General features: G+C 38.2%; 1 protein-coding gene across 2 annotated transcripts in view; it reads right to left on the bottom strand.

Moving 5' to 3' along the window:
* Nucleotides 1–14,553, bottom strand: part of GALNT1 (polypeptide N-acetylgalactosaminyltransferase 1) — a 69,096-nt gene that overhangs the window by 30,092 nt on the left and 24,451 nt on the right. For both annotated transcript variants that reach the window (XM_080920425.1, XM_080920424.1), the window contains 3 exons: nt 10,849–10,903; nt 7,315–7,558; nt 908–1,082 (listed from right to left, as the gene is read on the bottom strand). In XM_080920425.1, the coding sequence (XP_080776551.1) occupies nt 908–1,082; nt 7,315–7,453 (314 nt within the window). In that variant the 5' untranslated portion in view covers nt 7,454–7,558; nt 10,849–10,903. The remainder of the gene's footprint in view (nt 1–907; nt 1,083–7,314; nt 7,559–10,848; nt 10,904–14,553) is intronic.

The following is a 14,553-nucleotide window of genomic DNA, read 5'->3' as shown; positions in this document are numbered from 1 at the left end:
TTTTGAAACAGTCTCAGAGAATTATGTATACCATGCTGGCCTTGAACTCAGATATTCCTGCCAAGTGCTGGGACTAAAAGCAACTTTAAATATGCCTATAACATTTACTCATAAAGGCACATAATATCTACATTATTAAAAACTTTTCTTTTACAAAAAATTGTTGTGATTGTGTGTGTGTGTGTGTGTGTGAAATGTACATGTGAGTACAAGTACCATCCGAGGCTAGAAAGGAAGTTAGATCCTCCTAAAGCTGTAATTGTGTTTGTGAGCTGCCCTTTGTAGGTGCCTAGAGTGAATCTTGGGTCTCCACACGAGCAATACACATTCTTAACTCCTGAGCCATGTCTGTCCAGTTCCCCTTTAAACAGTTTTTATGCATGCCATTTGGTACTGCTATCTACAGGCACAGTATTTTCCAGCACAGGTCTAGACTCTCTTGTCTTTCATAATGGAGAAAGTTTATCATCTCAGTTTATAAGGGTCAAAACAATGGTTGTCTCTGGAAATGGGAGAAGCAACTGGAAAGGTAAATAAAGAAACTTTATGTGGTTTAGATGCTGTTACACAGCTATGTACAGACACATAAAAATTCAGTGAGGTGCACATATGGGACTATAGACTCTTCACGGCCTCAAGTTACATACACCTAAAAATCATCTGTAAAAGGTTGAGCATATGAATGTTTTTGAAAGTGTTTAGAATCCACTACTAATCCATTCAGAGAAGCAATCCTTTTCCTAGTTTCAGATTCAGTAGAACAGTACTATCCAGGGTGTTACTTCATCAGCACTCAACTTAGGCTTCACGTAAAATAAAACAGCAACCGTGACAGAGCTGCCAGCACTGAGGTGAAGTACTTGTTGGGAACACAGACATGCCTCCATTCACACAACTACATACTTACCCTTCTAACCTCACATCTGGTAAGGATCTGTTGAATGCAATCATCTCACTTGCCATTAAGTTGAACTGATTGATTTTAAACATCTCTTTCATCTTTTCTTGATCCTCCTTAGGAATGACGACTGGTTTCCCCATTTCTCCAGGACCTTCGTGAGGCTTCTGAACTAGTTCTAGAACTAAGAAGAAAGAAGACACTTAGCTAAAACCAATTTCCTAACAACTAATGCACGCTTTGAGTAACAACATTCAAGTTAAAACTGCCCTCAACAAGCATCTCTGAACTGTCACAAACTTTGTCCTTGCAGAACGTCCGTGTCTCATCAGCCAGTATCTCTTATGATTACTACAGCCCAGTAGACCGTGACTCAGACATGGACACTCTACAGAAGTTTAGTGGTGTTTTACAGGAGCTTTATGCTCAACTAATATGTAGGCTCAGATGAAAATGCAGCATGAATAACCAACCATAAGTGATACAATATGGCAGTGAATGTACAGTGAACAAGAACACTGCAGATCAGGAACTTTTTTCAGACTATGATCTTTTGTCTATGCTTCTAAGATAGAAAATATTCCAAGAAATTTTGGGCCGTAGCATACACTAAACTTTGAAATTAGTGTATTAAATTTCTTGTCTACATGGAATAAGAGAATGTAATAAGACCAAGAATGTCATAAAATTTAAGTTCTCAGTAGGATGTGTTTATTGTTTTTATTTTCAATGGATATGAGTGTTTGCCTGCAGGTATATATGTACACTACCAGCAAGCCTGGTGCCCAAGCAATCAGAAGACGGTATCTGATTTCTTGGGGCTAAAGATATAGACAGTAGTGAGTCATTACGTGTGTTCTGAGATTCAAACCCAGTCTTGTAAAAGAACAAATGCTCTTAAATGCTGAGCCATCTCTCCAGCCCATTTGCTTATTTTAAACCGGAAAGTTTTATTATCTAGCAGTTTAAGTTTTTAAGTTTTCTGAAAAGGTGTCTACACAAAAATAGTGACTTTAAAGTAACAGAAAAGCCTTCTCAGATTGACAGCATTTGCCCAAGTACTATAGTCAGCAGGGACTCTGAGGTATGGTACAAAGCAACCACCAATACTGTAAAGCAGCTAATCAGACATTATCAGCAGGCCTGCAGATCACTAAAAAGAGAGCCTTTCTTATAATAAGCAGCTTATAAAACCAAGAACTGAAATAGTAGGTTCTCAGTTGTCATGGGCTGCGGAACAACTCAGCAAAAAAGTGCTTACCACTAAGCTCAACAATCTTGGAAGTTTGATGCCAGAACCCGAATGGTGAAAAGGGAGTAACCCAGTCCTTCAGGTCACCTCCTATGTATACATGGCACACACAACACACACACAACACTGGTGCAAAATACAGACTAAACTTAAAATTGTTCATGGTTCCTGAATGTCCTACTAGTAAGTTCTATTCATGTCTGGTCTTGGGGATTGTGTGAACAATGGATAGAGGACCTTGTATTTGATGGTTTGTTTTTGTTTGTCCTTAGACATGTTCTATGACCAGAAAATCTGTAAGGCAGAGGCTTGTTCATCTTTTCCTTGAAAAAAACCCTCTGTTCTCTTTGCCTCACCTATCTCTTTTAACACACTAGTGAGTGAAAAAGAGTGGTAGCTAAAAGGAACAAGAAATATCACAGTTAAACTGTGATGAAGTTAAACTGAAAATGAAGTTGGTAACGTGCCAGCCAGCTAGCTGAGTGGAGCACCATGTGGCTGCACTCTCAGTGCTGTGGAGGAAGACAGGAGCACAATGGAGCGTTGCTGGCCAGATCATTTTTCCCAAGAAGTGAACATCAGGTTCAGGTTAAGAGACCCTGTCTCAAAATATAAAACATTAGCTGGGCCAGTGGGGGCACTCACCTATAATCCCAGCTCTCAGGAGACAGAGGCAGGCAGCTTTGAGTTTGAGGCCAGCCTGGTCTACAAAATGAGTTGCAGGCCAACCAGGGCTACACAGAGAAGCCATGTCTCAAAACAACAACAACAAAGATAAAAAGTGATAAAGGAAGAGAGGATACATCAACTTGGGCTTCTGTGTACCACACACAGACATAATCACACACATATGCATCCAAACTCCTCACAACTGAAATCTCATGTGAAAGAAGGAAACATGATCACAGATCCCCTTACAAATTTTAAAATATCACTGAAAGACAGTACAGGGCCAGGTGGATGGCCTGGTGGTTCAAGTGCCTGCTATACAAGCTGGATAATACAGTTCCATTCCTGAAACCCTGGATCATTACATGAAGCTCACATCTGCAATACTATCCCTCTAACAGAGCTGGGAAGAAAAACAAAACAATACAAAACAGGACAATCACCCAGAAACTTAAAGGGCCAGCTAGCACAGAACACAGCAGCAGAAACAAGAAAAACCCACTCTCAGACAAGGGACAGGAAAAAACAACTCCCAAAAGTTGTCCTCTGACTTTGTCACACAACCTTGGCCCATACATAACACGTACATAAAGGAACAGAAAGAACAGAAGAACTCAAAGTAGGACTTTGTTAAGACTCATGGAGGGAAGGTGTTCCCTCCACCCCCACCTTGATTTATAAAGGTGACTATTATAAATTCACTTAAAAAATGGTTCTATTCACACCAAGAAAACTTTGACTATTTCCATGTTACGTTTGTTTTACATGTACTTTATGCTCATTGTAACTAGTAAGATTTCAATGCACACTATCAAACCTTTAAAAAAATCAAGTATTGACAAAAATATATTCATATAGTTTTATGCCAAAATGCTTTTTAAAATGTGTACATGTATCTCTTTTTTAAAAAATAAAGTTGTAACAAAAAAAAAAAATGGCTCTATTAAATGACTACTGTTCATCAGAATGAGTTACACCCATGGTTCTGGTAGAAATGTAACATTCTAAACTGTCTGAAAGACGGGTCCATCAGTCACCCGAAGATGAGAACCATATGGCGCGCACACACTTTACAAACAGTACAAGCCCATGAGAATCTGTAGGTGACCCAATAATCTCACTGGCCACTCTCAGTGTCCTATTCAGCCACGGTCCCTGTGGCCACTGCCCACTCTCATCTCTTGTGGTGGCCCAGTTCACTCTGTAACAATCTGTTTACACTAGTTGCTTGTTCTGCCAGCAGAAATCTTAAGAAGAGCAGAGAAGCAGAAGGGACACAAGCTGCAAATATGGAGTTATTCAGTGTGTTTTAAACAACTCTCTCAAGAATATAAGATATATCCACAGATTCACTAATAAAAAAATAATAATTTTCTCTTTGTTTCTGTGATTTTTAAAAAGTAAATTAAAATATCTGAAATCATAGGAGTTTTAAAAACATCCTGCCTACTGTTTGCCAAGCAAGTGAACTTTTAAGAGATGGGACTAGCAAGTATGTATCCATGAAGGGGATATTCACATCCTGTCCCTGCCCCACCCCTTCACTGTTTCCTGCCATCATAGGTGAGCAGCTTCCTCTACTACACACTATGCCCTGGCCATGGTACACTGGTCTCATAATGGCTAAAAGAACAGTGAGTTACCTTTCATGCTGCCACGGTGGCAGAAGCTAGTGTGTTTCTCCAAAGTGATACTTCCGCACTGCTGATGTCCTTTTCAGTTTAACCAGACACCCTCGCCATCACAAAACTACTTCATCCGTCTCCCTCTTAAGATCTGACCCAAATCCACCTCTCCTCCAGAGCTCAGTAACCCCATTACTTTTCTGAGATTCTGTGTTCAGTTTTTATTCCATAAGCAGAGCATTATCACTTTGTTTGATGCTGTTATTTCCAACCTATCACTCCATTACTTTGTATTTTTGTACAAAAGCTACTCCTTTTCTTTGAGTCACTAGTGTTTCAAAACCATGTAATTCTTAGGATCTTCAAGAATAAACCTTTTCTTGTGATTTCAATACTACACTGTCTACTTGTTGATGATTTCCTCTTCCCCCTCTTTACCAAAATCCTTCTCTCAATGTACATACACACAAATGTCCACAAATATGTCTTTAACACCGTATGACCCTCTTCCTTCATGCTGAAGTATCCTAAAGAAGTTGCAGAAATATTTTTCAATAGTATACCCAATCACTGCCTTCCATGTTTGCATTCTCTGAAATGGCACTTACAATAGTCATCAGAAACCTTATTACCAAACATAACATCAACAATTCATCTTGCCAAACATGGTGGTATATCCTCTATCCCAGCATTTAAAAGACCAAAGAAGAAAATGTGAAAAGAAACAAACAAAATCTAAAAGCAGTGTTGTGTGTGGATGTATGAGAGGGGAGGGGAGGCAAACAAACTGCATCTCAGTAATACTTGCACAAAACTTATTCCTAACCTTCTATAACGCAGAGTCTCATCCAGGCTCCTCCAATGGGGAATCTGCCTCACCAATCAGTTTAACCAAGGAGACATGAGGGTCAACTTAAAACTTTTTTCCTTTCAATCTTTCATAATAAGCTGCAAGTAGTCCATGTACCCATGTCTCATCTACACAGTTTTCTTCTGGCACACAAACACCAATTCATTCAAAAATCCCAGGCTTGTTAGATGACTTATCACTTTATCTGAATTCCTTTGAGCCAAAATCTGCATCGTGCCACAAGATCCCCTTTCAGCCTACTGTGTATGCATCATGCCCACCTTCGACAAGTTTCTTAAAAGGGGAAATTCTTTTTGAGGAATTTATTTTATTTTATATGTATGAGTGTTTTGCATTACATTATGTGTCAAATCTGCTGGAACTAGAGGTACAGATGGTGTGAGCCACTGTGTGGATGCAGGGCACTGTACCCAGGTCCTCTACAGGAGCAACTAGTGTGCTCTTAACTGCTAAGCCATCTCTCCAGCTCAAAACTTTTCTGTTTTTGTCCAGCATCTTTCAGAAATTTAAACACATTCTCTGAGTGAGTTTTCATGTGCTACAGAGTCTATTTTCTCTTGCTTTTAAGTCTCTGCGTTCCAGACAGAAACCATAAGCTCCAACTCTAACTGACAATACACTTTAGTGGAATGACAGAGGGGAAAGCCACCCTGGGAGCAGAACACCAGTTTCTAGCTGGAGAGATGGCTCAGAGGCTAAGAGCACTGACTACTCTTCCAGAGGTCCTGAGTTCAATTCCCAGCAACCACATGGTAGCTCATTGTAACTTGTAATGGGATATGTAATGGGATCCAATTCCTTCTTCTGGTGTCTGAAGACAATGTACTCACATAAAATAAATAAATACACCTAAAAAACCACCACAACAGCAGCAGCAGTTCTACCAGTGAGAGGTCACACTTGCCCTCTGCTCTAAAGGAAACAGGGTACAGCTCTACTACCAGTTAAAAGGCAGTGTTTTGCTACTCAATGTTGTGTTGCAGCAGAAACTTCTAAGTAGACTGATAGGGCAAACCTAGGTATTACTAACATTCTGTTCCAGGAACTAAGTAGAGCTGGTTATGTAAACCTACCTATAATAATTAAACAGGCACAGTTCCTAACACAAATAAATAGCTTTTAGATCACAAATTTTGGGGAATCAAGTATCTTCCTCCTTATAAAAATTAAAGAGTCAAAGAAAATTAGTACTGGAAGAATAACTACATATCATTTCTTCAATGAGTAAAATGCCAAGCCAGGCATGGTGGCTTACACCTTTAGTCCCAGCATTTAGGAGGTAGAAGCAGATGGATCTATGAGTTTGAGGACAGCCTGGTCTACAGAGTTCCAGGACAGAACAAGCAAAACAAAAGGAAGCAATCAAACAAACAAAATATGAGAGTACTGAACAAACCTTTCACGGGGGTCTCTAAGACCACTGGAAAACATATTTATAATATGATTCATAACAGTACTAAAATTACAGTCATGAAGTAGTGATGAAAATAATTTTACAGTTAGGGTCACCACAAAAGAAAGAACTGAGATAAAAGGTTGCAGCATCAGAAGATTCAGAACCACTGCTCTAGAGAATGAGAGTCAAGGGGGAGACGTTATACCTGCTAACAAACTTTAATGTTCCACTCTGCACTATGGCACTAGACCAATCTTCAGTACAATTGTGGGAGTTACAATTATGAGATTTCCCTATGTCGTTTGGTAATGTAATTTGTAGAAAATTAATTATATTTGTTATGAAATAAAAAACCTAAACTGAGCAGTCAATGACACTTTTAACATTCAACTGTCAGAAGAACCAACCACAATACTGTTAGAAATATAATCACCACAGAGGAACACCGGGATTACTATTCATCTTAAAATGTAAATCTATATACAAATTTAAATGTTATATAAAATCTAATGTAAAATGTTAAATGTACAGCTATAACTCTCATTATAAATGTAGCAGAAATGAGCACTATACTGAGCAGACAACTGTGTAAAGGACACTTACCATCCCCAGCAGGAAGGCCTCTCTCCTTCTTCTCTTCACATTTGTTGCACTCACTGAAGTAAAGCAGCAGGAACATATCCAAGAGTACCCAAACCAAGGAGGTGGCTAGAACCACCTTGCAATATGCAAATTTTCTCATGGCACTTTAAGTCAAATGTAAAATTTTAAAATATATATATATATAAATATACAAATATCATGAAAATTATTCCAATCTAGTTTCATCAGAAATCACAGTCATATCCTAAAAAGAGAAAAAGGGGGGAAAAGATTAAATGGATCATATAATTTAGCATTATAAATACTAAGATATGAATTTCTTTTTTTTATTGTTTATTTTATCTATTTATATTTCAAATGTTATCCCCTTTCCTGGTTTTCCCTCCACAAGCCCGTTATCCCATTCTCCCTCCCTGTTGCTTCTGTGAAAATGCTCCCCTACCCACCCACCCACTCCCATCTCACTGCCCTAGCATTTCTCTACTCTGGGGCATCAAGCCTTCACATGACCAAGGGCTTCCCCTCTCCTTGATGCCAGATAAGGCCATCCTCTGATACATAAGATATGAATTTTGTTAACAAGAAAGTCCATTATATAAGTAACTCTTATGGAGCAATATTCAATAGAAAAAGTGTATAAACAGGCATTTACAGAAGAGAGACCTAAATAGCCAATAAAAATATGTAAATGTATTCATTTTCTTATAACTGGATATGTAAACTAAAACAGCACAGTAAGCTACCATTTCAGTCTCATTAAAACATGGGTCTTAACTTCCTTTCTAAGGCAAAGGCTGTAACAATGAATCAGCCCAAGATCTTCAGCAGTGATCCCAGCCTGAATATCCAGTTCTCCTCCAGCCAGTACTGTATAGTCTTTCAAGCTAACTCCTGTCCTTTCTCCCACAAAATTCTATGTACCTAAAACATTCCCAGAACACACTGCAGAAAAGGGAAGGGATTCTAAGACTTACTCCTAAACTCTGATGCCTTAAGTTTTTTGGTTTCTACTTCCCACTCTTCTACATTCCATGACACTCCTATGGTACCCTTAGAAAGTGACAGGGATACTCTAAAATTGTTTCTGACAAGTCAACGTTTACCTTGGAAAGTCCTAGAGCAGCCGGAGAATCATGTCACTGAGTAACTAACACAAAAGCTAGTGTTGCTGCTGACTAGGAGAGAGACAAATCAAGTGCATTCAATCAAGAAAACTGAGGGAACACTGTGTACACAGGCCCCATGCTGACACTAACAAAACAAGGTCTCATGTAATCAAAAGGCCTACAACTCTTAGAGGGCCAAGAATGACTTAAACTTCTACTCCCCCTGCAGTGCTAGGGGTATAAGTGGACACAATAGGTTTATGTGGGGCTAGGAACCAAACACAGGATCTCATGAGTCCTAGGCAAGACCTTTATTAACTAAGTACTTCCCCAGACTCATTAAGACTCAATGATCATTACACTAATATATATTATTGTCAGTTCATTTTTATCTAAAAACCATGTCTTTTCACATTGAAACATCTAAGAAGAAAGAAAACCACATCTACCTAACAACCTGGGCTCAGTATCCTTTATATAAAATGCTTCAGAAACTGTTCCAGATTTTAGAATTTTTCAGATTTTGTAATATTTGCACAGATTAAATTTTTTGAGCTCTACAATACTAAACCTGAAATGTTCCAAAATCTAAAAGATTTTGAGTATACCATCTACTACACTCAATGTCTTCAAATCTGTGGGCTTTATAGATTTATACTGACTTTGCTTCTAATAGTATCTTGAAATTTTACATTTCTACCTATAAAATGATATGTGCTAGATAAAAAGAACTCTTCAAGGAAGCTGGAAAGATGGCTCAGCAGTTAAGAGCACTGACTGCTCTTCTAGAGGTCCTGAGTTCAATTCCCAGCAACCACATGGTGGCTCACAGCCATCAGAAATGGGATCTGACGCCCTCTTCTGGCATTCAGGTGTACATGTAGATAGAGCACTCACATGTACTCACAGACATACAAATAAATCTTAAAAACAAAAACCTCTTCAAACACTGCAAAGTAAAGTCTCACGAATGCCATAAACTATTGTTACAGCCATATTCCACTGTTAGTCCTGAAGTGTTTTATAGTCATTCAGGACAGATGGACCATACTGTTATTTTTGAGCACTCTGTGGCAACCGGATCTCAGCACAAATACAAGAGGATTTACTTAGGGCAGTGATTAGCAAATTGTTTTAGCAAAGGGTCATATAGTAAACTTCATTTGAATTCTGGTGTTGTAGGAAGAAAACAGCCATAAATGAATGCAGCAACATTCCAACCATTTACTTACAGACACTGAAATTCAATTTCATATTACAAATCATTTTCATTTAACAATCCACTTAAAAATGTGAAAAATCTCCTTTGTTCCTGAGTCATCGTCATAAGAATTCCAGCTCTCCAACACACAGTCTGGGTGCCCAGTTAGAAGCAACACACACCTTCCTAAGGAGTCTGTTGTATTTATATCAACAACACTGTTGACAGTTGTTTTTATTTTTTGACAGTCTTCACGTGCAATCAGTATCTTTTGTAGCTTCATCTATGGTCTGTCTGCTCAGAGGCAGTATCACCATTTAATCCAGGCTCGCCTTCAATTACAGACCCTCCTGCCTCATCTCCCAATCTTCCAGGACCCCATCTATACAGCAGCACATGCAGCTTTGTATTTGGTGTTCTACCATCTCTGCTGTAACTGGTGATCATTCCATTTCCTTTCTCACATACCTACTGAAACTGGCCCAACATTCTATTAGGTAATGTGTTTTGTCTTTTCTGTGAAATTCCTTATATAATGTTGCGTCAGTTATTTTATTTGTAACAAACAACCAAAACCATGTTGCCTCATTGTTTCTTTAAAAGAAAAGTACACTCGTCTTACAGACTGCAATAATGCACACTGAGTAAACAGTAAGTGTATTTCTAAAGGTGCTTTCTTAGAGGAAACAACCAGGATTATTTATATATGCACTGATGCAATGAAATGCCCATCTGGAACAGAGAAGCTCAAGACAAACACTACTCCAGTGTCTTCAACACTTGTATTGTAAATCATTTCCCAGTCACACGAGAAGATTATGAACAAGTTTAGTTCTAGCTAAAGGTTTTTTCTGAACTTGGTCTTCATTTAGCCTTCAAACTGACTTGCTAAAAAGAAATAAATATAAATGTGCTAAGAAAGTAGTGCTAAGACTATATTGCTGTATTTCTCAAATTTTATTAAAGTAAGAACTTAGTACAAAGTCTTTCTAGTGCTGAGACTGGTGACACATACCTTTGATCCCAACTTTTGAGTGAGGGGGAAGTGGATTTCTACTAGTTTGCAGTTAGCCAGGACTATATAGTGTAATTCTGTCTTAAAAAAACTAAAACAACAAGCCTTTCTAATTCATGAACATAAGGCATAAAATCCAATAACTATAAGTTTCAAAACCTATGGATAAGTATAACCTTGAAATCATTAATTCCCAATTATTATCAACTTACCCCAAAGTGGCTTTTCAAATGAATTCATATCACAAATCCACATGTCTCAAATCATCTGTTGAAAAAATAAATTTCCTAAAATCAGTGCATTTCAGAGTTAAGTCTTTCCTCCTCCTTAACCTCCACTACCTGTGCAGACTGTAGGCCAGCTGCCCACGTGAATGCAAGAGCCACTGACTATTCAGCTACTCCCCGAAAAAAACATATAACATAAGGGGCGTAAGCACTCCAGTTAATTTCTATTTTAAAAACAAATGAGTTAATTAGTAAAGTGTTACCAACCAAAAACTCAGGGGAAATAGTATATATCATCTTTTCTCCTCCCAGAAAACGATGGCGTCAAGTTTTCAGAAGAGAAGGCCAGAGACATGTAGACAACACATCTGCAGAGGATACTGTTTACTCCTTACGTCACACCCGACATTCTCCACCATATCAGACTCCAGGGGAATTCTTGTGAGAATTCTCTGCTAGGCACCTATTCATGACTGGCCTAAGCCAACCATAGCCACTGTATTTATCTTACAAAAGTACAAAACTAAGTCATCATCCATAGAACCTTTAGGAAAACTGTTAAAAAGCATTAGGGAATGTTCTCTCTTTAGGGAAAAAAGATGATAAAGAAAAAATGGTATCTTCCTCACTCTAGCTACTTTTTGAGTCAATATACACTTCAAGTCCTGAAGTCATCTTAAAGCCTTCATCATGCGGAAATGGCAAAGTGAAACTGTGGAAAGCAATGGTGCTTGGATGCATCATGAAGTCAGACCAACCTTGAAACTTCCCCCATCTATGATATGAACCTCTCTCTCTCTCTATGTGAGAGGAGGACCTTTCAGTGATGAAGTACTGGGCTCCTACAGTCAACACCCCACCCTAAACATCCTGCAAGCTGCAGTTATTGATTCAGATCAGGATGTATCCAAGGAAAAAATAAAGTGTAAACTTTATTTCCAATAGAGAACCTACTAGCAGCAGAATTTCAACCTAAATTTAACGACTACAAACTTTAACCGCTGTGAAATACCCATCTTAGAAATGGTATTGTAGTCAGGTGCCATTTAACAAGAGTGTGTTATGAGAAACATGTCATGAGGCAAGTTCATTACTAAGTCAACATTAGAGTGTTACTTATATAAAGCTAGCAGCAAAGCCTTCTACAAATCTAGGCTCTATGGTGTATATTGTTGTATATATTATGGTATATATTTGGTCTACCTTTGTCTGAAACCCTGTTATGTAGTGCATGGTTACAGCTAATCAATTGAAGACATATATCCACAGTATGTTCAAACTCTGTCAATTACTTACAAAACACTATGCTAACGAAGAAAACCAAAACATGAAAAAGTTTAGGCTCTGGTTAGCGTGAATGTATTTCTCCCAAAGATTGTATGTTAGAAACGTAAACCCCAAATTTGAGTGCTAATATTATCTGAGGCCATAAAGAATGGGGACTCCTAAGATGAGATTGGTGTCTTTAAAGAAAGAAGAAAGACCTCAGCTGAAATACACATTGACATTTTTTCTTTTTTCTTTTCTTTTCTTTCTTTTTTTTTTTTTTTTTTAAGACAGGGTCTTATTATGTAGCCTTGGTTAGGCTAGAATTCACTATGTAGACCAGGCAATTCTCAAATTCATAGAGATCACCTGTCTAATACCTCCCTAGCACTAGGATTAAAGGCATGCACCACTGTCCTGCTTTGCATACAAGCTTTCACCATGTGATACTCTACCTTTGTTGTAACACAGCAAGAAAGTCCTCATCAAATGCTGACTACTTGATACTGGATTTCTTAGCCTCCAAACTAGGATAATACATGGCCTTTTTTTATGATTCATTTTCAAGAATTCTGTGGCAGGAACACAAAATGGCCTATCAGCTCCTTAATAAATCTAATCTTTAGATGTGATAAGATGGAGCACATCATTAATTTATAAGTGATTTCATATTTTTGCAAAAGGTTTCAAAAGTATGAGAAAATGGGGATTACAAGGGTAAAACTAGTGAGAAGAAAGAGGCAAAAAATATATTTACATAAAATGAGCTATAAAACACAGAAGCAGAAAAACACAGGAATGTCGTCTGTCAATGGCAAACAGAATTAGGAGCTCACAATTCAACAGTACATGCTGAACAGGAACTCTTGGCTACATTCTAAGGCAACTGAAAAGCAATACTTAAGAGTAAGTTCTTAATTTCTTCTGTCACTTTTATCTCATCAGCACAAATGCCTAAATGTTTAAAAAAAAAAAAAAAAAAAAGTTTATGTTAGGGTTCCACTAACGAAAACCCAAGATACCAGAAAACAGCATCAAACATCATTCTGGGGAACAGTTTCTGGAAGGTAAAGAATCCAGCAGGTACTTCCTCAGACAAGAGGACCACAATTATTTCCTAGTCAACGTAGTTACTCAGCTTATTGTCATGTGAACTGCAAAAATGCAAGGCCTGTATTCTGTCTCACATCTTTATTATAGTATCTGGCAGTTCTTGGCACAAGACAGAGAAAGCAGCGCAGTAATTACTACAAGAATAAAAATACTAGACAACACACTTGAGAAGAGTGACTGAAACAAAATGTAAGGTCTCCATGTTTATATATAGGACAGATATTTCATTAATGTTGGGCTTTTCATTTAAATATCACACTGTAAACAAGAGGGATTGTTAAAACATCTAAGGAGAGGCAGGGACAGTGTGCATGGCTCTCTGCCACTCAGTCCTCTGCGCTTTCTCAAGTGGCTCTTCCCTATGTTCAAATTTACTACTCTGAACTCTGCCATGCAGCTCAATCCTCTGAGTTCAGAAGTGGAGTATGGCCCAAAGTTAGAGGGAGTATTCAAAAAATAGTTTTACAAATAAGAAAGGGGAAAGGAAGAGAAGAGAGGGGAGGAGATAAAACAGGAGGGGAAGGGAAAAGGAAAAAAAACACCAAAGTTGAAAAAAAAAAGAGTAAATTCAAAAAATAATTAAGAATGGGATTAAAATCACAAAACCTGCCAATATAAAAAGTATAAAATAAAGTGACAGAAATTAAATATTAAGATAAAAAAACAAAATGTGTACGTTAAAAAGATGTGAAGTTCAATGAAGTGGCATGTACTTGGACAAAACCATAAAGACTCCACAAGGCCCGATTAGCAGAAGCACAGTAGATGTGTACATACAGAGTGCAAGGCTGTATAAACTAACCTGCCATAAGCAGTTATGGCTTCTGGATGAATAAGAACAATTATCTGCAAACAACAGGAAGAAACTAGAGAAACAGTCCTGGAAAGGGAACTATTCTAGGTGAGCTACAAGGCGCAAAAGAGTGAATATGCAACCATTAACTGTGTTGTATGCAGTTAAAGATCAGCCAAGGACAGAGAAAATCTCACAAAGCTGTTCGTGGAGTTTAGTACTAGAACATGTAAACAACTTCTCCAAAGGAAGCAAGAAGGCAGAGTTGGAAACTTGCCTTTGCTGTAAGCACTGGTCTAGGATGGCAGGACCCTGGGTTCAATCCCCAGCACCAACAGAATTAAAGAGCGAATAATGAAAGTAGGAGGGACAAAATGATGACAACTAAAGAAAGGAACTGACGATATCCAGTACAGCTACAGAAAGCACCATCACAGACCTTCATAATCCAACTCCAGGCTCACAGGACACTGTAAGGACTGCAGTATCATCTCCAAAGGCCAAGAAAAGAATGACAA

Source organism: Micromys minutus, assembly GCF_963924665.1.
Source record: "Micromys minutus genome assembly, chromosome: 8".
NCBI classification, from domain to species: domain Eukaryota; kingdom Metazoa; phylum Chordata; class Mammalia; order Rodentia; family Muridae; genus Micromys; species Micromys minutus.
The sequence above is the reverse complement of the archived record's forward strand: the minus strand, read 5'-3'. Positions and strand labels throughout refer to the sequence as shown.